The 27242-nt window shown below is 34.7% G+C and overlaps 1 protein-coding gene across 3 annotated transcripts in view; it reads right to left on the reverse strand.

Moving 5' to 3' along the window:
• Positions 1-27242, reverse strand: part of eIF2Bdelta (eukaryotic translation initiation factor 2B subunit delta) — a 380912-nt gene that overhangs the window by 152801 nt on the left and 200869 nt on the right. For all 3 annotated transcript variants that reach the window (XM_090407674.1, XM_090407675.1, XM_090407673.1), the window contains one exon: positions 7221-7440. In XM_090407674.1, the coding sequence (XP_090263800.1) occupies positions 7221-7364 (144 nt within the window). In that variant the 5' untranslated portion in view covers positions 7365-7440. The remainder of the gene's footprint in view (positions 1-7220; positions 7441-27242) is intronic.

Genomic DNA, 27242 nt, shown 5'->3' on the forward strand with positions numbered 1-27242 from the left:
GTGGCTACGTACAATGATGATGGATTACTTTAATCAGCATAGACAGTGTCATATAGGTTGGCATCACCTTGCAATGAGTTCTTGGCAGTGTCATATAATAATAATAATGGAAAAAAACAAAACAAAAATATCCATTACATTTAGTACAAGCTATACAAAAATTATATAAAAATACAAAAATAAAGTTACAACCAGGTAACAAATTAACAGAATGATCTCTTTACAAGAGATCATTCTGTTAATCATTTACAAGAGAGAGAGAGAGAGAGAGAGAGAGATGTCATTTGTCGCTAACCATATTCAATACATGCACTGATAAATAAGAAAAATTAGTAAAACAAAGAAAGGCTTATGTGTTGGCAATTCATGCTGAGTTTTTATAAAGGTTTAATTCACAACACAAGACACTAAAAAAAATAATGTATATATTTACTTAGTTGTTGATAATTTGCTGGTTTTCTACCTAGCACCTTCAGAGTACAAATAGTTTGTCTCAATATACAAGCAGCAAAAAAAGGTTAATAGTGTGAGCAGTTTAAAACTGCACCAGACAACACACAGAACAAAAGTCCTAACTGGCACCACTACAGAAAGTAAGATGGGTTAATTAGCAAGTATTAATTTAATCTTAAAATGACTGGCTCTCAAACTTTTGATAATTAATACAGCCATAAGCAATGGCTGATTCCCTTTTTAGATGAATTGAATAAAATTATTATTATTATTATGTGACACCTTCAGGGAGTTCAAAGACTCATCGAGGGAGCGTGTGCCTACAGCAAACGATTGAATCCCTTCCAACTACTGACCATGCTCAAACTTGCTTAACTTTTTTTTTGCATGAGCCATTAGTAGCAGAGGCTCTACCAATCAACCAACCTTTGCTGGCAAGCAATCTGACAAGCAATCTGGTGTGGAATGGGTGTACAAAAACTGCGACACTGTGCACTGGACAAAGAAAGGTGGAAGAAGATAGTGAAACAGGCATCAGACATCAAGGGCAGTGAGCCCATGGTTCGTGATGATGATGAATCTGACATGTAATGGATACAACAACACTATCATTCAAAAACTGCTGATAATTGTCACCTGTCTACTAGACTACAATCTGATGTGAAAAGAATTTCAATAACCTATCTTAAAGGAACCTTGGAATAAATAGCAAGGATTCTTCATAAATTCAATCCACATACTTCCTTCAAACCACCTCAGTAACTGTCTCTCTTCCTACCATCTAAAAAGGATACATTAGTACCTCTTTCCTCATCAGGTGTCTATCAAGTACCCTCACCATGTCGTATTTGCTATTTTGGACAGACTGGTAATTCTGCCTTGATTAGAATTGAAAAAACATCAAGACTATATTACATTTTTGGAATCCGACATATCTGACCCTGCTTTTCATGCTAAGTGTCTATGTGTCTAGTTTTTTGTCTAGTTCCAAAGACACACAGTTCTTTGGAACTAGACAAAACTTCTTCATTCCAGCAAGATCAAATTTGATCGTATCATATGAACCTCAACTGATCTCCAAGTTCTGGGATGTGATCTCCATTAATTGTTCATAAGCACTTTTTTTTTTAAATTAATAATTATTTTAAATTATTTTTATATGCAATTTCATGATGGTTCCTTTGAATTCTAATAGTGTAATCATATACTTCAGGTGCGACCGAAACATGAGCTAATATACACATGATTTATGACTCATTATTGTTATTCATGTTTTGAATATAGTCTATGGTCTATGATAGAATATGGTCTATCTCCCTGGTGATGTCCACATAACATTGGGTGAAATATATTGGAGTTTTTGAATAAAATTCTATATAAATTTTGTTACATTTGTGTAAGCAAAGTTATTTAAAAAAACTATATTTGCTGAGGTTTGGGGAATATTTCAAAGCTGTTGCTGCTGCTGATGATTTCAAAAACAGTCTTTCTGACATGTAATGACTTCTGTGTAGCACTTTTGTTTTGTTCTATCTAATCCTGTTTGAAAGGGTATCCAAGACATGGTCTACTAGTCCTGATTTGCCCTGCTGACAGTATTCTGAAAGGCAGATGTTGACAGATTTTCCTGTGTACATAGTATGCCAGGCCAGAAATGCAGGGCAACTGATATACTCCTGGATGTGATCAAGGAGAGGGTCTGTCCTTAGGTGAATGGATGAGGGTCGCCAGTTTGATATATGGTTTAAATGTGGTGAGGAGGTGATATTTATTAAGCACTCTGGATATAATTTGAGATGTGCCCTGAATGTATGGGATAGTAACCATTTTGATGTGGTCTTGTGTATGTGTGTGTGTGAGGGGGGGGGGAGAATTTAATAATTTCTTCACTTTCTGGGATTGTAGCCATTGACTAAAAAAAAGGATGGTAAAGAGAGGTGAGTTCAGCTGTATGAGCAGTATCACTGGAACAGACAACTCTGGCTCTCTGTGTTAGGGTTTATATACTGATATACTGGATGAGCGTGTGTTTGTGCAAATATCTTCTAATATGTGTAGGCTTTCTGAAAATAGAAAAAGATAATGAACCATTTAGAAGGCATGTGACTAATGTATTAAGGAAGGGCAGACTTTTTTGAGTAATTTTCCATAGTGAATTGGATTTTAGAATGTTGGCTATTTGAGTGCACTAAAATGTATTTAATGTGTCCTGACCATGTGGCCAAATAGCAAACACATCATCGACACAGTACAGCTAAACCACTGGGTTGAGCTTGGCTATATTGATTGCTTGGTTCTCTAAATATTCTATATACAAATTAGCCAAATGGGAAATGAAAACCCATGAATCTAGTTGTTTGTATATTTTTCCTTTACTTTTTTATTTTCCTTTCCTTATTTATGTGAAATAAACAGCATATCTTATAAATTTCAATAATTTGAAAATATCTGGGGATAAACATGGATATATTTTTGGCTGTGTTCTGAATGTATGGAATTGTAATAGTCTCCTGTGGTTTTGTGTATTAGGGAGGGCAGGGGATTTTAGAGGACATTTAGTATTTTCTCCATTTTCATGGTATTATAATCGTTGGCTAAAAAAAAGTGTGGTGAAGATAGACAAGTTCAGTGGTAACAGCAGTATCATTGGAAAAAATAGATCTGGTTCTCTATGTTAGTATTTCTTAATGTACCATTAACCAAGACTGCAGTCATAGCAGATTAAACAAAAACCGAACATGTGATGCAGTTTAATTATTTAGGCTGCAAAATAACATATACCTAAAAGACAAAGATATAGATGAAAATATAAATTTCAGAAAAATCTGTGGAATAATTAGAAGGACACCAGAAAAAGAAAGAAAGAAAGAGAGAGAGAGAGAAATGCAACTTTTATGCCTCTTTTACTCTATTATATGGTTCAGAAACTTGGTCTGTTGAAAAGAAAGTACAACAATACAGGTAGCAGAAATGAAATTTTTAAGAGAATTAAAGCCTGCACAAAATTATATTGCATCAAAATATGTAAACATTAGAGGAGAGTTAGGCATTTATAAATAAAAGATGCTAAGAAATTATATTATGCAAACAAAGTTTGCACATGAAGTATCTTTATGACTGGGCTACTTGTATATAGAGGCTAATGACTACACATCAATTGTCTTGGTATCCCCCATAATGAAATGCATATCCCTTTTGGACATTCATGATGCTATGCATTGTTAGAAGGGCCACCACCCATGAGGGTTGTTTGAAAAGGTTGGTAAAAAAATAAGTTAACCACATTTTTTTGGAAAAAATCACCTTTATTTCTCAACATAGTCTCCACTGAGGTTCAGCGTGTTTCCAATTTTTTCATCCCATCTAAAAAGTAGGATTTGTCAAATTGTGCAAAACAGTCATTGACAACCTTGATGACATCCTTGTTCAAAGAAAATTTTTTTCCCACCAAGCCAAATTTTTAAGTTTGGGAACAAGAAGTAGTCACACGGGGGCCAAAGTCCAGAGCATACGGTGGATGTGGAACCAATTCGAACCTCAATTCATGCAATTTTGCCATTGCGACAGCCGATGTGTGGGATGTTGCATTGTCTTCATGACAGAGCACTTTTTTTGTAAGCCAATCTTGACTGTTTTTCTTCAATTCTTCTTTTAAAAGGTCCAACAATGACACATAATAAACTCCTGTTATTGTCTTACCCTTTTCCAAATAGTCTATCATGATAATTCCTTGAGAATCTCAAAAAACAGTGGCCATCACTTTCCCAGCTGACAAAATGGTCTTGGCTTTTTTCAGTGCTCTTTCACCAAGGCACTGTCCACTGTTTTGGCTGCTGCTTGGGCTCAGGTGTGTAGTGGTGGATCCAAGTTTCGTCTATAGTCATGAATCAAAGCAAAAAAATCCTGCAAATTGCAATTACGCTGAAATGTCTTTTTGCATGCATTTTTGATCGACAGTCAACAATTGTAGCACCCATCACGCACACAGCTTTTTCATGTGCAATTTTTTGTGCAGGATATTATATACCCATTCAATTGAGATGCCTCAGTCTCAATTGAACACAATCTCAAGCACTTTCACTGGGCGATCTTCCATAATGATACCATGGATTTCGTCAATCATTTCCTTCGTAGTGACCTCAGTCGGGCATTCGGAGTGTGCTTCATCTTCGATGGACTTGCGACCATGTTTAAACTCATTTATCCAAAAATAAAAAGTTTAATGCTGGTGCAGAGTCCTCATGAACTACATGAACTCGGCTTTGATCTACGAGGCCATCCACTTCTTCAAATAAAAGTGTTTTATCACTGCATGAAACTCATTTTTCTCCATTTTTATGAAAAATGTGAACACGGTCATTTTAAATGTTTGCCAAACGAGAACTACATTGCACGTGGCTAAAATTTTGCCAGGGGTCATGAAAAAGATGATATGTGCCGACATAGGTTTCTTCAACAGTCCGCAGAGTTCCATTCCCTTACATTCCAGGAATCTCAGAACCTATAGATAGGATTTTGAAAAAAGTACAAATTGCTTCCCACGTATGTTCCTATCAACAAAATTTCCTCTTTATTGCCTTCTACAAAGGATAAACTGTCATCCCTATCTTTGTCTGGCATTTACCAAATACCATGTGAATGCAATGTTTCTTATTTTGGACAAACTGGCTGTTCTTTGGAAAAAAGAATTAAAGAACATCAATATTATATTGAATACAACAAACCTCAGAAGTCTGGTCTAGCACAACACAGTATTAACACTACTCATAATATCCAGTGGGATAAAGCTATTCTCCTCCATAGATGCAGGTTCAAATATGAACGCCTTTTTAAAGAAAGTTGTGAAGCTATTTTACACCGACCGAATTTAAATCGAAATGATTGTCTCTCTCTCTCTCGAAGATCTGGGAGACTTTTATTTTATGTAATCAATAAAAAAAACCAATTATCTTAAAGATTAATTATTATTTTCTATCATTTCCTAGCACGCAGCAACAATTGTATTTTAATAGATGATCCACCGAATGTTCGTTACTTGTATTCCATTTCTATAACTGTTTGTGCGACACTGAAGATGTACTATTAGTTTTAGTATGAAATATCTGTACCTTTATTAATTAAAAGTTATTACTTTGGTCTTACGTGTTCTTTTAATAATTATACTATGCCACAGGTACCTCTAAAAAACAGGAGGAATGGCATGGAGTTTGTGGATGTATGGAGTGAGTTGATGGAAGGAAGGATTTATATAAGGTGGATGACTTATATTTGAGTGGATTTGGGATTAGGAGTCTTGAGAAAGTATTGCTCAGTGAGAGTTTGAAAGTGCAGAGTCAGGCAAACTAAATGTATATGGGGAAGATGCAGGTGAGTGTGGGTCCAGGCAACCTCGAGGTTAGTAAGTGGGAGTGATCATCTGCTATTAAATGTAGCAACCCACGTTCTTAACTTTATTGTGCAAAGTGACACAAGGTATAAGGGAGATTGTGGGATGGGAACAGATTGATGGTCTGTGGGCTTCAAAAACTAGTTGACAGGCAAAAAAAAAAAAAAAAGAGGAGACATGATAGAGGCATATAGTGCATTAAAGGGGGTTTTGTAGAAATGACAGGAAGGGAGAGAACAGGGAGTCACCTATGGAAATTGTGTAGGAGCATGGTTAACAAGAGTGTAAGGACTAGTTTTTTTTGCTTGGAGGATGTGAGTAGATGGAATAGGTTGCCAGAGGTGGTTCATCAGTTAATAAGTTTTACAATAGGTATTTTGTGAAGAATAGCTAGTGTGTGAATAATGTATCTCCTGTAATGAATCTTCCCATCCCAATGGAAATACCTATATAATAATAATACATACTGTGATTTGTTCACTGTGTGTACAAGTAACAGTATTTTCACTGTTAACATAACAGTTTAGCTTGGCCTTGAAAAGTGCAGTATAATGCTGTTTGCATTTAATCTCATGTTTACTCAGTAGCAATTTTAGAATGAATACAGAATTAATATTTCATTTTGATAATCGTATAAAAGATTATCAAATTACCACCTCGGAATTAGGCAAATAATAACATTATTGACATATTCATTCCTGAAAGGTTAATTTTCCTTAATAAAATAAAAAAAAAATATTAAAAATATTAAAATAAATAATAAAAAAAAAATAAATAAATAAAAATATTTTGGATAAGAATGAATACAAGGATTACTGTCATAATTGGTGCAGTGTTTTGATGTTTATTTTAAAATCTTCAAACACTTACTGCATAGTGCCCTCATGCCATAACCTTGGTTGTTGCAATGATTGTCTATGCTTATTATAGCTGACTGTCATTACAAGCACTATTACAACAAACTTACTCACTACAAGAAGCTAATGAAATATTCTGAATGAGGTTCCATAAGCACAATGCTATTTATAAAGAAATTCACTATAGAAACTATCTACTCTATGGCGAGAGTCAACTGTATGTTATGCTTAAGTTTAATTTGCGATTTCTATATATATTTGGCTTTTTATTACTATCCAACTTCAAAACAGATGTATTACTTAAGATGGTATAACCTAAATGGATGGCAATGAATATTTCTCTATTAGTAAAATAAAACAAAGTTAAGAAAATTAAAAATATATTCATTAAATGAAAGTAAAACACATATTATAATGAAAATTGTACAGGATGTAAATAAACATTAAGAAACTGTTAACTCGGGATGATTCACTCACCAAAACATAATCACTGAAATATTTCACAATAAACACTGATTACATACCAAAGAGGACTTCTCTTTCTTCTTTTTCGACTTTGATTTTCTTCCTAGACTTTTGGGTGATTTCAGTGGTTCTTGATTCCTTGGTATATTTGGCTCATCACTTTTATCTGAGCTACTTCTCACATTTTGATTTACATCACCCATTATAAATTCCTTAATTACAGCAACAGAACTTGAATATTATCTGTTTTAAGATGGACTTATGAAAAGTTCTTGTGTTCTTGAAAAAACAGGGACATACAGTTAATTTTTATTAAAATTAAAAAAATAATACAAAATATAATTTCTTAAATCAGAGAATATATTGTGTAAAACTTAAGTATCTGATATATGAATTGTACCCATATCCCTAGGAGCAATCAATAAAAATGCAGACCATTAATGATACCATATTAATGGGGAGGAAATGCTGAGACAATTTATTTAAACCTACGTGTTGGTTTGAACTCCAAGGTTTAATGGAATAAATACAGCGCATATATATAATTAAACACACATTTAATCAGTGCTATATTTTGTCTGTCACTGAGGCATCATCAGGAAAACAATATTAAAACTGCTAAAACAATTAGTGGAAAAATATTAGACAAAGCCTAAAGTCCTATGAGGGAGTGCCTTCTAAGGATGCGGTTAGCTAGTCTTAGCTGTTTGGTGGGAGGCCTAAGAATTATAGTCCCCAAATCTTGGGAAGCTTGATACAACCATATTTATTAAGATTAGGTCTAGTTTTTTAAAATCTGCTTCCAATTCTAAAAAAAAAAAAAAAGTCTTTTAAAATATGCATTTGTTGTGGTGAAGCATACTAGTTTTCTTCCGCATGATTCTGTGCTAGGTATCCAAGCATGGTCAGCTAGACCTCACTGACCATACTTATCATGGCATATGTATTTCTTATGCTCTTCTGTCTTCTTAATGTAGATCTCTCAGTATGACCATAACATGATCATACCGAGAGATCTACATTAAGATCTCTTTTAAGTTGCAAGAACAAGGAATTTTGTAAACAACTGAAACAGAGAGGAGGTAGAAGTTCCTTAGAAGAGCAGATGAGGGCAGCTAGTTTCAGATGAGGTTTGAATGCAGTGCAGAGATTACTTTTTAGAATTCTGGCTGTTTTTTTTTTTTTTTTTTTTTTTTTTTTTTTTTTTTTTTTTTTAGGTGCTCTAGAGGAACAACTCATTTGTTAATCTTTTTGCCATTGTAACCACTGGACAAGAAGGTCTGGCAAATCAAGGAGAGTTCAGCTGTAGGTTCAGCCTGGACTGAACAGACATTGAATGAAGACTATTTAACAAGGGTTTTGATAACACCGTATTGTTAAGAGGGAAGACGATGGGAAATTTTGTGTATGTATGTACCTACCTGTTGGTGGGTTTTTCTGTAAACTGATTGTGATTAGAATATCCAGAAAAAGGCAGGCTATTATTATTTTATTTTTCTATAGTGAACTGGATTCTAGGGTGCTGTCTGTTGAGAGATGGAGGAGGAATGAGTCTAATGTGGCTGAGCCATGTTGCTAAGAGAATACATCATCAGTGAATCTTAACTAGATAGAAGGCTTGCAAATAGCAGTATCAAGAGCAAAATGCTCCATATAATAATTGGCTAGAGGAGGAGAGTCAGTGGCTGTGCCCTCAATGTATTTATAAATGGCAAAATGAAAAAAGATATCAGAGGAGAAAACATTTTTTAGTAAATTTAAAGTTCCAGAAAGAGGAATATTGATAAAAAAGGAAGGTGACATCAAAGCTAATCATGATATCATTATTGTCTTAAACTAAATTTTGAATTAAAGATTGAAATGAGTGGAATTTTTAATATAAGATAAAGCATGATCTGTAAGTGGGAGTTAAGGATTTAGGTAACTGTTTGGCTAACTTAAAAGGGGGGGGGGGTCAGTAGCATCTGCTATGAGATGGAGAAGGTTATCAGGTTTATGAATTTTTGGCAATCTGTATAATTGTGTATATGTGGGGGGATAACTATTTCAGGAGAAGTGACGTTTTCAAGAAGCATTTTTAATGTTCTCTTTTGAGAACTAGTGGAATTGTAATGCAGTGGTTTATAGGTAGTGTGGTCTCTGAGCAATATATTCATTTTCAGATTATATTCACCTAGTACTAATGACCACAATAGCATTACTCTTATTGGCTCTACAAATAATTATGCTACTGACTTTGTTAATTTACGGAGAGAGTGGAGTGCATAATTTGCGGAGAGGGGAGTTGACTGTTAGACCGATTTCTTCTAGGCACGAAGTTTGAGAAACTATGTTAGCTATGTCAAGCCTGATACCGTTGGTGATGGTAGGAGCCAAGTTGCAAATGCCACATTCTATATGCTCAGCCTTTTGTCTAAAAGATTCGAAGAAACAGCTCTTAGCATCCTCAGGCTTGGCCACAACTATGCAGTAGTCAAATTCCATCTTTAGACATGCTATATACAAAATGTGGTACTCGTAACTTGCCTCCTACCACTGTCAACAATATCAGGCTGGACACAGCTGATATCCTTTATGAAGCTTTGCCACCTAGAAGAAATCGCTTGAAAGCCAACTAACTCCTCTCTCTCTTTCTCCATAAATTACACAAAGACAGTAGCATAATAATCAGTAGAGCCAATAAGATTAACAGTACTGTGGTCATCAATGCTAGTGAATATAATCAAAAAATGAATGTGTTGTTCAGAGATGACACTAAACCATTGAATTATGATCCCACCAGTTCTTAAAACTTCTTAATAATTCCTGAAATAGTTTAAAAACTCAAATTGTTTGTTTTCCCCCCAATATATGAGCAAAAATTCATAAACCTAATAACCCTCGTCGCCCATAGGATGCTACTAACTCCTTCTATTTTAAGTTAGCCAAACAGCTAAATCCTGAACCCCATTTACAGGATGGTTGGTCATACTTCATCTTATATTAAAAAATCCACGCATTTCAAATCTTTAATCCAAAATTTAGTTTAAAATAACATCATGGTAAGTTTTGATGTTGATCATTTTTTTTTAATCAATATCTCTCTTTCTGACACTTTATTTATTTAAAAAATGCCTCCCCACCTGATATCATTGATCTTTTTTCATTTTACCATTCATTTTGGCTACTTCACTTGGAAGGATACTGGCTCTCCCCCTTTACTCAATTATTATATGGAGCATTTTGAAATTGCTCCATATAATTATTATCAAGAACATGCTCTTGATACTGCTATTCTCAAACCTTCTATCTGGTTAGGATACATTGATGATGTTCTATATTTGGCCACATGGCTCAGACACATTAGACCCCTTCCTCCTCCATCTCAACAGATAGCACACCAGAATCCAGTTCACTATAGAAAAAGAAAATAATACTGGCCTGCCTTTACTCAATATTCTAATCACACATCTTCCCAATGGCACTCTTTCTTTCTCAGCTTATAGTAAACCCACCCACACAAGCAGATACACAACAAACTTTTCCATTATCCTCTCAACAATATGGTGATAATACCATACTGTTGCGAGGACTGAACTTATAGCTGAACTTTCCTTTATTTGCCAGACCTTCTTGTCCAATGATTACAATGCTAATAAGATCAAATTAATTGTTTCTTCCATCTCCTCACATGTCTCTTAATATGCTGACTATAGTAATGCTATTATTGTTCCTTATATTCTCCTGGAAACTCGGGTTTTTCATCCCACATACAGACAAATCAGCCCTTCAGAACACACGCAATTTACAGACAAAAAATACTAGCTGTGGTGGTGGGCAGTAGATGGCGCTGATGTAGATGATTGGTAGCAGAGTATCAGTTAGTGGTGGAGAAGGAGAGTTGTACAATAGGTGTTCTCCCGCGATGAGTCTTTGGACTCCTTGGAGGTGTCATGAATAATAATAATAATAATATCTGGGGCACTTCCAAAAAAAAAAAAAAAAAAAAAATAGCCAGAAACCTAAAAAAGTACAATCTGTGCACTGCATTCAAACCTCACTTGTTCTTCCAGGGATCCTGTACCTCCTTTCTCGCTGTTCTGAGTATTTATAAAGTTCCTTGTACCTGCAAATATCCACCTAGAACATATATTAAAAAAATAAATAAAAAAAAAAAAAAAAAACATCTGTCATAAGTATGGTCAGTCAGGTCTAGCTGATCATGTCTTGGATACCTTACAGAGAATCACATGACGAAAATTATTTTTCATTCAACATAACAAATACAAATTTGAAAGAATTTTTTTTAGAATCAGCAAAATACTTAAAAAACCAATCTAATATTAATAAATATAGTTGTATTAAACTTCCCAAGATTTGAAAAATTTAAATTCTTAGGCCACCTGTCCAACAGCTAAAGTTAGCCAACAATAGACATATAGGATGCTCCTCATAGGATTTTAGGCTTTCAGTCTAATTTTTTCCACTTATTGTTTTGAGCAATTTCATGTGTGTTTTTGCAATTTTAATATTGTTTCCCTGACAATGTCTCAGTGACTGAGACAAAATATAGAACTGATTAATTGTGTTTAATTATATATATATATATATGTGTGTGTGTGTGTGTGTGTGTGTGTGTGTGTGTGTGTGTGCATGCATGTTGTATTTATTCAATTAAACCTTATAATGAGAGAAAGTCTATTTATGTATCAACCCATGTGGCTAGTTTCCTGTAAACTAACCGAGTAAGAAAGAGTGCCAAATCACATCTTCTAACCAAGTTAGAAGATGTGATTAGGCATTCTATTATAAAAGTGTTGATACCCTAATCACATCTTCTAACCGAGTTGGAAGATGTGATTAGGGTGTCAACACTTTTATTTTCTTTTTCTCTAATACAATCTGTTATTCCATCTGTTCTATCTGCTGAAGTCATGTTATGAATCATCATCCCCGAAGAACATGATTTCATTCTTTGCTTGTCTAGCATATCCTATATTACTATATCTGTTTCATCCTTTTCTGTTCTTTTGAATCTTCCTTTTCTTCTCTTCTTATATTTCACCCCTCTTCTTAGCTTTCCTGATACTTATTAAGCAACTTTTCTAGTCCCTCCAATTCTCATTTTGTTTATTAAGTAGAGTCAAAATTGCACATCCCTCTTTCACATTTCTATCACTGGCATGCACTCTACCACTTCAACTCCTCACACTTTTTATTCTTTCTCAAACACATTTGTTTATTATCATATTAAAATACTAATAAACAAAAAAGCAAGAAGATATTGTAAGCTTCTGATCACTAGATGTAGCTAATATTCCAAGACAATTATAATATTCCATTAACTGTCCCAAGACGATTTAAAATCACCAGTGTTAGGAGTAACTATTCAATGTACATATCTTGCAGAATGAAACAATACACATTCCTTACACATTAAAAAACTATTTTATTAGATATATGAAGAGCCAAAGGCTTCAATTCGGTGACATATAACTTGTTTAAGTTAAGGGATATTACATCCCATATAGTTTCTTAGCCGAATAAGAAACTCAAAGAGTTTCATGCCGAATATCTGCCGAACAACTGACCCTACCTTTAGGGTCAGTTGCTGCAGTATCCAGATATTTGCTTACGCTTGGAATCGCCGAACTTTATATAGTTTCCACTATATTCGGCATGAAACTCTTTGAGTTTCTTATTCGGCTAAGAAACTATATGGGATGTAATATCCCTTAACTTAAACAAGTTATATGTCGCCAAATTGAAGCCTTTGGCTCTTCATATATCTAATAATTTATTAGGACACTTCATGGCAAAACTCGTAGAAGGGTAGTAAGTTCTGTTCGCTACAAACTTGATATTAACTAGGTCTGCCTACTCACTGATGAGACCTCAATAAAGGTTGAAACCGGTCTGGGTAGTGACCTTCTCTCATAATGTCGAACAATAATACAGCTCTTTGGAGCTAAGTTCACATTATGGGTAAATATCAAGAATAGTGATCGGAGCTTGCTCCACCTTTGACACGAGTTGCCTCAGCTTGCACTACCTTTAGGGTCAGTTGCTGCAGTATCCAGGTATTTGCTTACGCTTGGAATCGCCGAACTTTATATAGTTTCCACTATATTCGGCATGAAACTCTTTGAGTTTCTTATTCGGCTAAGAAACTATATGGGATGTAATATCCCTTAACTTAAACAAAAAAAAACTATTTTAGTTTTCATGTAAAATAAGTCATTATTATTCAATTTTAATAAAAAAAAAACTGCTTGAAAATTTCTCCTCACTGCATTAACTTCCATCAACTGAATTCATCTATTTTCAAGCTGTTTCATGTAGATGGATAGACAGATCATAAAACTATGCATGTTATTCAATTGTGACCAAGTCTAAAAACAAATAAACACTCTACTTATATCAATTCTAAAATTTTGCAGTTCTGAGAAAATTCAAGTTCAAATGGAAAACATTGATATTCTATTTTTCAAAAATTCTATAGGATCTCCTCTTATAGGAGTCTACAAATCTAAAGTTTCCTAGGAATCAAAATACTGGCTGAAGTGAAAAATAAAAATATGAATTTAGAAACCTTGTTTTTAACCATTAGTTTCCTACTCTGACACATGGGATTGGCAAATACAGGCATAGTTCAATTCCCAGTATAATTATAATTATTATAATATATTATATTATTATTACTTTTTATTATTATTATGTAACACCTCCAGGGAGTCCAAGGACTAATCGAGGGAGGGCGCCTGCTCTACAACTCTCAGTCTCCATCACTCCACCAACCGCAACTACCTTCATCATCTACACCAACTCCACCGCTGACCACCACTAGTATTTTCATAGACAATCACAAACATCCATGCCCATGGCAGGATTCGAACCCGCAGCCTTTTGGCTGGAGAGCAGATATACTAACCACTTGGCCAACCAGGCCGGCATCTTAAGCCTGCTGTACATTCCAAAGCTGCCAGATTGGTCTATGCTTCACATACCAAACTTTATGACTACATCAAGTGAGTTTTACTCTGCTCAACATCAGTGAGTAAAGAATCAAATGGCTTGCTACAGTCATGACATTTGTATGCATCCTTTCATATATGAATTCATTTAACTTAGTAAAAATCAAATGCTATGTCAAATGTTCAATTCAGTTTTCATGTCTGAACTGTATTCATATAGAAAAACATTGACCTAAGTGAAATATTAATAATGATGTAACTTTTTCATATCATAATATCCTGTATACCCTTTAAGGATATATGTCAGGAATTTAATGATGAAGCAGCTCAGTAGTGCAACTGGAAGAACAATGGACGTTGCACCCTTTGATTAGAAAACACCCGAATTTGATTAAAAATTTTTTTTTTTTTTTATACAGAAGTAGCAGGGTTTTTTCTCCTGGAAATTCAGGTTTTTCATCCTGCATACAGGGAAATTGGCCAAGAGAACACACACAATTGACAGACAAAAATATTATTGGTGGTAGTGAGCAGTAGGTGGTATTATGTGTTGATGGTGGTAGTGACATGCAGTTGGAGGATTAAGTAGGAGAGACAGTCAGTGTTTTAAGTGGAGTAGAGTGGCCCTCCCATTATGAGTGAAGTCTAAGGACTCCTTGGAAGTGAAATATAGTAATAGTAATGATGATAATGTGAAATATTAAAAATAAATAAAATATCACCTCTTAGCCATGTATTAGCATGGACTTTTTTCTTTTTTTAACATGCGAGTTAGCTTAGAACATGTAAATATTAATGATCTAATCTTAACAAGATGAATCAGCAATTGGAATTATAATCCCAGTAAAACAATTCATGAAATGTCACTGCTGCTTGCAGAGGACCCATGAATCCAAACTAAAAATTATTAAAAAAACTGCTGCTTTTATTCGAGGAGAGTCGAAAAAAAAACAGCATTTGGTGTTTGAAATTACGCTAAAGCAACGTATTATACAATTATATCAAATATGTTAATTTCATCAGTTCTCTATGATTGAGAAGTTCCCACAGGAATCTTTCACTCTGTATGTGAATAACTCACTGTCACAGATAGAAAAAGTGCTCTTACTATGCAGCTCATGTAATGGGTATTGGTTTCACAAGTTTATCAAGTATTACTTGCTCTGATGACCTCTAGTCAAAAAACTCTTACAGAAGGAGAGGGAGAGAAAGAGAGAGGATGTGGAGAAGAAACACACCAGTTCTACTAAATTAAAGGTACTAACACATAAAATCATGAAAAAAGTTTACTTAACTGATTAATTGGAAGCAGCGTAAAACCAATATGATTTCATGATAACTAATAATTAAGGAATTGACAGCGTACAATAGAAATATTAATTAAATCAAATTTAATATATACCTTCCGATATTTCGGCAACGTCACGTTGCCATCTTCTTGGGAACTTAAAATAAAGACAAGTGCATGCAAGTACTACATAACAGCAAATGAGAAAAGAAGCGAGGAAGCTACAATTTTCCTAAAGTCCTGATGGTGCCGCCCCCCTGGTGGGCTATATTGGTAGTTCTTAGCCTTTGGGCTGAAGTTCTTCTGATGAATGCTTCCCAAATTTGTTGAGGTTTGGCATGTTCCTAAGGGCTGAGGCTGATTCCATGAATAGTCTTTCATATTTGAACTTGCTGCGGTGTATTACTGTGGCTTTCTTCCACCTTATTCTGTGGCGAGTATCCAGAGCGTGGTTTGCAAGCCCAGAGTGGCTGTACTGGTGAAATCGGATGTAGTCCTTGTGTTCTGAGATTCTGATATTTGCTGTCCTGCCTGTTTGGCAAAAGTAGGACAATTTACAGCTGCAAGGGATCTGGTATACACCAGGTAAGTCTAGGGGAAAGTGGATGGTCTTTAGTGGAGCAGATAAGGGATGCCAATTTTCTATGCGGTCTGTAACAAGTGGTCAAGTCATTTTTTTAGGATTTTGTTGATTTTTTCCAAGGTGCCTCGGATGTAGGGAATGGTGATGGATTTAAAGTAATCTTTTTTGTGAAGGGGCGGGGGGGGGGGGGTTGTGGATAACTGGTTTAAGTATTTTTTGGATTTTTTTTTTTGGGGGGGGTAGCCATTGGCTGAGAAAGTGTCAAGGATGTGATTTAGTTCAGTGGTTAGGGCTCCATAGGCTCCTTAAGAAGGTCACTTCTTGGCCTGTGGAGATTACCAACAGACTAAAACCATATAACTCTAGACACCTCCCAGTATATATGGGCTCCCAAAAATACATAAAGAAAAAAAAGCCCTAAACACTGAACTGAATCACATCCTTGACACTTTCTCAGCCAATGACTACCTCCCCCAAAAAAATCCAAAAAATACTTAAACCAGTTATCCACAACCAACCTCCCTCCCTCTCCCCTTCACAAAAAAAAGATTACTCTAAATCCATCACCATTCCCTACATATGAGGCGCCTTGGAAAAAATCAACAAAATCCTAAAAAAAAAACATGACTTGACCACTTGTTACAGACCACATAGAAAATTGGCATCCCTTATCTGCTCCACCAAAGACCAACCACTTCCCCTACACCTACTGTAAATTGTCCTACTTTGGCCAAACAGGCAGGACAGCAAATATCAGAATCTCAGAACACAAGGACTACATCCGATTTCACCAGTACAGCCACTCTGGGCTTGCAGACCACGCTCTGAATACTCGCACACAGAATAAGGGGAAGAAAGCCACAGTAATACACCGCAGCAAGTTCATATATGAAAGATTATTCATGGAATCAGCTTCAGCCCTTAGAAACATGCCAAACCTCAACAAATTTGGATGCATGAGACTGCCCCAAATTTGGGAAACATTCATCAGAACTTCAGCCCAAAGGCCAAGAACTACCAATATAGTCCGCCAGGGGGCACCATCAGGACTTTAGAAAAACGGTAGCTTCCTCGCTTCTTTTCTCATTTGCTGTTATGTAGTACTTGTGTGCACTTTGTCTTTATTTTAAGTTCCCAAGAAGATGGCAACATGACGTTGCTGAAATATCGGAAAGTATATATTAAAGTTGATTTAATTTATATTTCTAGTGTATGCTGTCAATTCCTTAATTATTAGTTATCATGTTTAACCAGCGTATAAGCCTTTCTACAAGAAATATGATTTCATGATTAAAAAAAAAAAAAAAAAAAAAATCTGTTGAGAGATTATTTTTCACTTGGTTAGACTATAATAAGTTTAGTTTAATCTTTTATCCAAGTGTGAGCAAATAAAGTTTGTGCCTGAAAGTATCTTCAGGACTGGGGTAAGGTAGTGCAACATCAGGCAACTCGTTGCAAAGGTGGAGAAAGCTCTCATCACTCCTATCTCAGTATCTCCCATAATGCAAAGCACATCTCCTTGCGGATATGTGTAATGCTATGCATTAAGGCAAGGGCCACTACCCATACCGGTTTCTACCTTTATTGAGGTCTCATCAGTGGGAGCCAGGCCCAGTAGTAGTAGAGATACAAAGGCAGAAGCAACGAGAGGTCATCCCAACCTATAGGAGTTGCCAAAGGGTGTGCAACCTTATTATTAAATTACTCTGGATTCACTACCTTACCCCAGTCCTGAAGATACTTTCAGGTGCAAACTTTGTTTGCTCACACTTGGATAAAGGATTAAACTAAACTTATTATAGTCTAACCAAGTGAAAAATAAACTCTCAACATCTTTCTCTGAATCCGGAGTAATTTAATAATAAGGTTGCACACCCTTTGACAACTCCTATAGGTTAGGATGACCTCTCATTGCTTCTGCCTTTGTATCTCCACTACTGGGCCTGGCTCCCACTGACGAGACCTCAATAAAGGTCAAAATCGGTATGGGTAGTGGCCCTTGCCTAATGCATAGCATTACCCATATCTGCAAGGTGATGTGCTTTGCATTATGGGAGATACTGAGATAGGAGTGATGAGAGCTTTCTCCACCTTTGCAACGAGTTGCCTGGTGTTGCACTACCTTACCCCAGTCCTGAAGATACTTTCAGGCGCAAACTTTGTTTGCTCACACTTGGATAAAGGATTAAACTAAACTTATAAAAAAAATCTGTGTAAGCCAGTTATGAATTATTTATATTTCATACATTTGAATTACATTGTCAACAATATGAAATGTTTCAGAATTTCTTACTTAGGTACAGTGGGTGTCCACTTAATTTTTTTCTTTCAAACGAGTGAAAGAAATTTAATAACATCTAGAGACAATTATACACTTAAGAGTGAAGTAAAGCAGTGAACCTACAAAATGTCATGCCATAAAATAAATGCTAAACAGAAATCTCCATGTATTTTTTCACATGCAACAAGTTTTGTGACACTTTTTTTTTTTGCATAATTTATGTATTACTTAGAGAAGTTAAGAATCCATAGCTCAATATATTTCAACAATTCCCTTTAGTTGGAAAGACCCAGGTTAAAATCCCATTTATGATGCAATGAATCTTTATAACGGTGAAGGTGAGTTGGCTGGTCTCATGCAGAGGTGGCAAGGTTTTTTTAATCCATAAACAAAAACTAGCCAGTAAAACACAAGTAATTTACAGTCATAATTTTTAATAGGCATAAAGCTAACCACTTTTACTTAATAAATTAAGATAAGGAAAGCCAAGGACCTTGACTGGTTGCAGGCCATAACAGCCTGTAAGTACTGACTGATGATGTGTTAGATGATTTTTTGTTTCCAATTAGTCAGAAAGAAGGAAAGAAAGAGCATATCATCAGTTCTCTCTCATTCTCTTGTCTAGTCTCATTCGATATAACCAAATAATTGATGGAAGTTTTTTCACTTGGCTATGCTACCAAAACTATCTCTAATCTAGAGAATTTTAATAATAAGGTGTTGACACTTTTTGACAACTGGTGTATGGTGATACGACTTCTGCATTACTTCCACCTTAGTATCACCACCTCTGGGTCTGGCTCCCACTAATGAGATCTCAATAAAGGTCAAATCTGGGCTGGGTAATGACCTTTTCCTTAATGCATAGCATTATACATGTCTGCAAGGAGATGTACTTTGCACCATGGGATACTAAAGCAAGTGATCAGAACTTATATCACCTTTACCATGAGTTGCCCCAGTCCTGAAAATACTTCAGGCACAAACTTTGTTTGCTTATACTTGGATAAAGGATTACACCAAATATATAATTGATAACCAAATAATATATCATGCAGCCAGTACCAAAATGAAGAAGAGGTGCAATAAAACATTCAATGGTCACATATTGTGCATGACACTCTCAATCAAAAGATTTCACTCAGAGTAAAAACAAACAACTGTCATGGTCAACTATGAAAGATCATTAGTTAGGACTTGTAAAGCATGCACAGAACTCAATAAAAATAATTAAGCTTAGGAAGGAAATTTTACTGCTTCATGAAAAGAATTGCATTTGCAGATAGATGTGAAAAATATACAGTTCAGTTGGCAGAGATGATTTATGAGACAGTATAAACCATACTTTCTGATCTGAAAAAAAAAAAAAAAAAAAAAAAAAAGCAGATCTAAGTTGCATATTCAATTTAAAGAAAGCAATGGTAGTTTAGGCATTTCAAAAATAAAATGGGCATAAAACCAACTATGAGGCACAGGAAAGTAACACAAGATAAAGGAGCAGCAGCTAACAAATTTACAAGAGCAAATTTTGAAGAACTTATACAATGCTATTCATCTTCTCAAGCATGCAATTTCATTGAAACTGATTACTTTTAGAAAAGGATCACAAATTATGAAGGATGAACAGAAGGTGCCAAAACAAAGGCCCTGAAAGGTAATTTAACATTGATGTTGGGAATGAATGTCTTGGAAGACTTCAAAATGAAGCCACTACTTATCTGTCATTCCAAGAGTGTCCATAAACATTGAAAAATGTGATCAAGTCTCCTAGAGATTTTTAACAGTAAACAAAACATGTGGGTGACCTATAAAGCTGTTTAATATTAGTTTGTTAATTATTTTGTCTGCAGTACAGTGATACATCTTCAGATTACGACTTTGACAAAGAGGACCCTCCTATTTGTAAATAAAGTATCATTTTTAGTATTCTCCACGATTCATGAAAGCAAATTTGTCTCTTAACACCATGATTCAACCAACTCATACTCAATGTTTTGTGGCAACTGATGAAGAAAGCAAGCTGACAATAAAAGAATTCCATAACATCAGAGACATTACAGATAAAAATAGCCATGCATGGGAGAGTGTGTGAGCCAGATATCAGAGTAAATTATATTCTTGTTTCAATCCATAAATCCAAATGTAAAACAATAGAAATCAGAGTTGGCAGAATGGAAAAACTTGTGGTCCCAAATCATGTCCAATTTTGAAGGGTTCAACTCAACAACAGCAGAAAGAAACTGGAGAAGTGGAATAATTTGGAGAAAATCTTGAAGTGATGACATCAGAATATGTAAAGGAGCTTGTCCAGTTGCAGTCTGCAGACCTCTTTGAAGGAATTCTCAACACCACTGATTAAGTTATGTCTGAACCTGCACACACAGAGACTACAAAAGAATTCATGATGCAAAATCTGGAGGAAACTGTTGATGAGGTACACAAACTCGAATCATTAATATCATCATATGAACTGAATATGACACAGTATTCAAAGCTTGTTTAGGAACTGCTTCTCTATTGAGCCAAATGTATTTATCTTGAATGAGATGTTGAAACCGAAACAGGTGAAAAGTGACTTTAAGAACATGACTTATTTCTCCCACCATCATCAGAAGAATATCAGTCTCTCCCTTCTCCAACAACAAATAAATGAATGAGAAAAAATAAATAAAATAAAATAAACAGAACAACTCTGACCCCAGGGAACTACGCAAATGGCCAAAGAAGTTCATCCAATAAAACTGACTTTTATAGCGAACATCCCTCACCTATCTCACCAAAGGTGCAATATTTGGCCCAGTGCATCATTCACTGGGCCAAATATTTTTCTAAGGATTTTCCTTTCAAAAGTTGAAATCAAATTGCTTACCCTCACCATAAATATCCAGGTTTCACATCTGCAGATAACAAATATACTGTGTATATGTGTGGTATGTATTTTTATTTTATTTTATTTTTTTATGGAGAATCCATCCACGAGAGGTTGGTCAATTTATAATACAATAGTACCATGGAATGGCAATAAGAAACTTGCTTAAATTTGACTTGAAAAGCTGTGGATTCTTTGGGAAATGTGGTGGTTTCTGTTTAGTTCTTGACATGTTTAATGTCATCTACATGTGCTACAATCTGCACTGATTTGTTTATTAGTGTCTTTAGTATCTACTGGTGACGACTGGATACAATATCCAATCATTGCCAGTTTTTAACTTTTTTTTAAACTTAAAATAAAACCAAGATCCAATAACTCAAATTTAAAAAGTATTGGTGCTAGACAACATCCTTGTTTTTTATTAATCCTTGAGTTATTGGAAAAAGGATCAGTTAAATAATTTAACCTATGCTTCTGAATTTTCCACTAACATAGGTAAGTCTTACTAACTTATGTGGTATTCCAAAGTGTATGTAGATCTCATAATAAAGAAATACTTCTGTAATTTCCATAAACTCTTTTGTCATTCTTTTTATATGTTGAGCAGATCAGACTCTTGCTCCATTCTTTTGACATTTGCTCTTTGTTCCACATGGTTAAAATAAATGTGCATATTTTGTCTTCCAGTCTCTTTCCTCATGCTTTTGGCAACTCTGCAGGAACTTTATCTATTATGGCACTCTGTTGTTCTTGAATGAATGTACTCAGTGCTAAGTTTTTGACATGATGGTAACTACAGGGGAATGTTCAAAATTCTAGGTTATTATGGTATAATCTTGAAAATAATCAAAATAATAGCAGAACCATACCAGAATTACCATTCAAGAGTAACAATTAATAGAGAGATGACAAGAGCTTTCCTATTTCTACTCAGCAAGACAAACCAAAGCAGTTTCTGCTTTGTAGATGATGTGCTGATTGACTAATATTCACTCTCCAAAATCACCTAGATAATTTATGTAAAAATGCAACACTGATTGCACTGGTGGTCAATAGCAGTAAAACTAAGATCCTAAAGAACAGAACAGAAGAAAGTATTAAGCTAAATGACCACACTCTTGAGGAAATAAAAGATTTTCAATGCTTTGGATCCCACATTGATCACCACATAGTGAGAAGAAAGCACAAAACCACCCAGTTCCAATCTCATTACAAAAATTAGTCTGTATAAAAGCAATCAACCAATATTAGCATATAACTCGGATAATGATGGGGAACATCATTACCTGATGAGCAGTTTAACATCATCAATAGCTTTGGATAATATGCCTTCGATCAATATTAAGATACACATGGCAAGATCACATTCGTAACACTGCTAATTTTGAAAAAAAGCCAGCAAAGATCTCTAATAGAAACAATTCAAAAAAAAAAAAAAAAGCCAGCTGAGGTGGTTGGAATATCAACTTAGATATCCACTTCATTTATGTTCAGTGCTCTTGCTCTCTACGGATACAAAGGAAGAGTAAAGAAACAGTTCTGGCAATACACATGCATGCACATGTGTGCATGCATGTGTATTGCCACATGTGTAATACACGCATGCACATGCGTGCGCGCGCGTGTGTGTGTGTGTGTGTGTGTAAATAGTGGAAGAGCCTCCACTATTCAGTCAGTCAGTTTAGTCAGTTTCAGCAATGCCTTTTGAGCATTGCTGAAACTGCAAGATCCAGGTACGAATCCTGTCTAGGACATGAAGAACTCCTTTATTGGAGCTTTTCAACTAAAGGTGAGTTAGCTGATCTTATAACAGGTGACAGTGGTTTTTTCTCCCTCAACTGGAGTTTATTCATTTCTAAGATTAATGTATTATTAATATTTTTTTTTTTTAAGGGGAACAGGCAAACTGGCAAGAAGAACACAAACACAACTGACAGCCATAATACATTATGAAGACAGATTAACTACTCTTTCAGAGCATTAATCTGGCTTTAAAGAAGCTGAGTTACTTGGCTGTGATATACCTAACATACAATTGGAAAATGGGAATATAAACAATATCATTCTATCCTTAGCATGACATTGTTTATATTTTTTTTTAAGTTTACAATCACATGCATATTCATTGGTTTTAAATGCATGAGTAAACTAATGAGTTTATCCTGTGATAAAGGCTGAAGCAAACACCAATGAATTTTTTAATTTTACAATAGTACAAAATATTTTTAGTAATTATCCTTACAACTGCATTAATATGAAGGTTTTGCATCGGTATTACTTTATGATGGCTACTACTCACCAATAAATTAAATATCAACAAAACCACATGATGTTCATACGTGTCATGCAACTGACATCACTGGAAGTGATATCTTTGGCTGATTTTCATTATGTTTGCTGATTTTTTTTTTTTTTAATGCGGTTTGTTAATTTTAATAAATGCTTTTCTAGGAGCGATGTGATATTCTATAATCTGTCTTTTTGTTTTTATTTTTCATAAGGTGTCTATGTTTTGTGATTACCCACTGGAGTTTATTAATTTATAAGAAGAATATGTTTTAATTGGTTTATTTATTTTATTTTTTCCAAGGATCACAATTATGTTCATGTTTTTCAGTACCCACATTTCTGGTATTGGCTTTTTGGTATTGATGCAGCTATTTTAGTTTCCCATGACGAGTTATGCTCATTTTGCAGACTTTAATTGAAAAATTTTTGCCTATGTTTCACAGGCATCTTCAGTATACATAAATGGAACCGAAAATTCTAAAATGCATTACCATGGTGATAAACTAAGATAACGAAAAACAGTCAAAATATTTTGCTAACTTGGAAAAAAAAAAAATTGAAGTAAAAACAGTTATAAAAGTTAGGCAAGAATTAGCAGATTGAAAAAGTACTACTATCTTACTACTAAAAAGCACAGTAATCCCTCAATTAATGCACTCCCGATTAGTGCGTCATTTTTTTTCGATACCCAAATTCGATTAGTGCGGCTATATACATCTTAAAAATAAATGTTACAGATTTTAAAAATTTTTCTATCTATACGTTTTTATGGCTAACCATTTTAAAAAATCACTCACCAGAATGAAATAATTTAGTTACCGATTTAAAACATTTTACTGCTAGCAATATGCAAGCCGTATGGAAGCACATTCTTCATATTGTGCAAAAGATTTTGGAAGCTTTTCAAATGAAATGGATAATGTTGTTGAACAAATTGCCAACAATGAACTGGGTTTTGATGAGATTGACAATGATAACGTCCAAGAGTTAATTAAATCTCATTCTGAAGAATTGAGTGATTCCGACCTGCTAATTTTTGATGCACAGCAGGAAGATCCCGAAGAATATGAAGAAAATTTAACCACTGATAGTCAGCCAAAAGAGATTTCAGAAACAATTTGAAAATATTTTTCATACAATCGAAGTTTTTAAGTAGCAATGCTTAGAGGCTGACCCCGATGAAGAGAGAAGCAGTAAAATTTGCAGAAGAGTAGAAGAAGCAATAGGGCCAAACCGTCGGGTGTATGAAAAAAGAAACAAAATGCCTGTCAAACTACGTTAGCTCAATTCTTTGTTAAGAAGTAGAATAATAAAATTTATATTCTGAATATGTTTTATTATCTTTCAGCTTCATGGTTTTCCTTTAACTAGGCCCTGAGACATACCTTAATTCTTTTATAAAAAAATTAAGGTTCAAAAAAGGAATTTGAGGAACGAATTATACTTTTCCCAATAGGTTATTATATTCAATTAGTACATTTTCGATTAATGCACCTGTTTTAAAGAACACATTAGGTGCATTAATCGAGGGATTGCTGTACTACTATCCATAGAGAAACGGTGACAATCAAATCTATTCAGGTTAGGGTGATGGAGCAATGCTTCACAAGTTTCTTTTATAAAGACATTCCATAAGAAAATGGCTTTTATGAAGGATTCTTGTCATATTCCAGCAACCTTTATGCTTGATGGAGATGCCATATTCAGCCTAATAAAAAAAGGGGCACAATTTTTCCATATCTAGAAAGTTGCCATTAATGGACTTCTTTCACTGTATAAATAGAGAACTTTGTTCTGTTTCTCCTAAGAGAGCTAATAAAATTTGGTTTGAGGGTGCAATATTCTATTCAATGCTAAACCACCTTCTCCAATTTTCTGTTTTCAGAATTTAAAGCTCCTTTAAGTCCTCAAAAAATAAAAACATTTTGATTATTACCAAAATGGATAAAGGTAAGGCTGAACGTTCAAGATAAAAGAGAACAATGTAGAAGATTTCATTAATGTATCAAGACCATACTATTTATAGACTTCTTTCTTCTGCTTCTACTTGTAGTCAGATCAACAGGCTTAATATTTCATTGATAATGTTTCCAGCGTGGATGAAAAATTAAAGAAAAAGTTTAAGACTTTCCATGCGCATCCTCCAAGATTATGTGGTTTGCCTGAAATTCACAAACCTGGTATTCCTGGTAAGACCAGTTATCGATTGCAATGGATGTCCCACATATAAGTTATCAAAATAGTTGTCTGTTACTTGCTATTTCTACAAGAAGAGCTTCAACTTCCGCTAAAAAAAATCAGCTAACGCCTTTTTATTCCCGTATACGAGGAGTAGGTGAGGCCATTTAGCCCTAGAGCTTCAACTTATATATTAAAAATACTTTTGACTTTAAAAACAAGATATGTGATGTTCATCTGAACCCTTCCGATGTTATGATGAGTTTGGATGCTGTATCTTTGTTTACTAACATTTCTTTATCACATAACATCAAATTACTCTATCAAGAATTTCCATCTGATATTGTAAAACTATTTGACTTTGTTATTCACTCTGGATATTTCACCTTTCAAAACAAATTTTAATAACAGATTGAAGGGAGGACAGCAATGGGAAGTCCTATTTCTCCAACTATTGCCAATTTTTTTATGTAACATTTTTAAAGACATCTCCTTACCAATATTTCACCAAGAGCTAACATTGGTACAGATATGTTGATGATGTTTTTGCAATTTGAAATGGCTCTTCTTCTGACTTACAGTGGCTATCCAAAATAAATGCAGTTCATCCCATGATCCAGTTCACTTTAGAAAAAGCAGAAGACAATCAAATAGCCTTTTTAGATTCTCTGTCAACTGGATGGCAGTCAGCAATTTTCCGTTTTTCGGAAAAAGACTCATACATGTCATGATATCCATGCAGAATCACACCATACTCATTCTTTATGTTCCATAGATAAACTTCTATAGAAAGAATTGTAACATATTAAGTCAATTTTCTTATCAAATGGGTTCAATGAAGTCTTCATAAAAAATACATATAAAAAAGAAGCATTTAGCAGTTACAGAATCCCTGCCTCTTTTGCTCAAGAGGAAATCACTCATATTCCTCTCTCTTATGTGGAAGGAATTTTTGAATGTATAGGGAAATTAAAACTTCTGAACATTTTTGTCGTCCTGCATCCCACCAGAAAAATCTCTGCTTTTCTTGCATCTCCTAAGGACAAGCTTCCTCCTCTTTGTTTTCCAGGTATTTACCAGATTCCTTGTTCATATGGCTTATCTTATTATAAGCAATCTGGAAGATCCACTTTTATTTGTCACAAAGAACATAAGTCTTATATCAAGTGTATTCTGTTTTCTAACTGAACCTCAATCTTACTATCCAAAAATTCCCATCCTAGCTATCCAAATTACGGACTTTTATGACTCCTTCTGCCATAAGAGATACTTGTATAGATATTTTTGATCTCCTGTGGCTTAAGATTTCTTTGCCACATTTTGTTACATTCATCTATTGCCCCTAACATTCTCCAAATTCTGAAAATCATACAGACGAGGACTTCCTATCTTCAAAATTCAATTCATTCAGTTAAAATTTCCAAACAGTGAAGTCATCTTTCTTGGTGATTTCAATGTCAATAATTCAAACTTGCCCCTTGTCAAATCTCAAATGACCAAGCTGGAAGAGAGGCACAAATTTTTACTGTAAGTAATGACTTAAAATAGATCATTCATCTCCTTATTAGAATTCCCAATAATCCTCTTCACTCACTCAACACTTTGGATTTCTTCTTAACTATAGATACTCTATTCAG

The sequence above is a fragment of the Typopeltis vanoorti genome, chromosome 17 (genome assembly GCF_054136105.1).
Source record: "Typopeltis vanoorti isolate ZY-2024b chromosome 17, IOZ_Tvanoo_1.0, whole genome shotgun sequence".
NCBI lineage: Eukaryota > Metazoa > Arthropoda > Arachnida > Uropygi > Thelyphonidae > Typopeltis > Typopeltis vanoorti.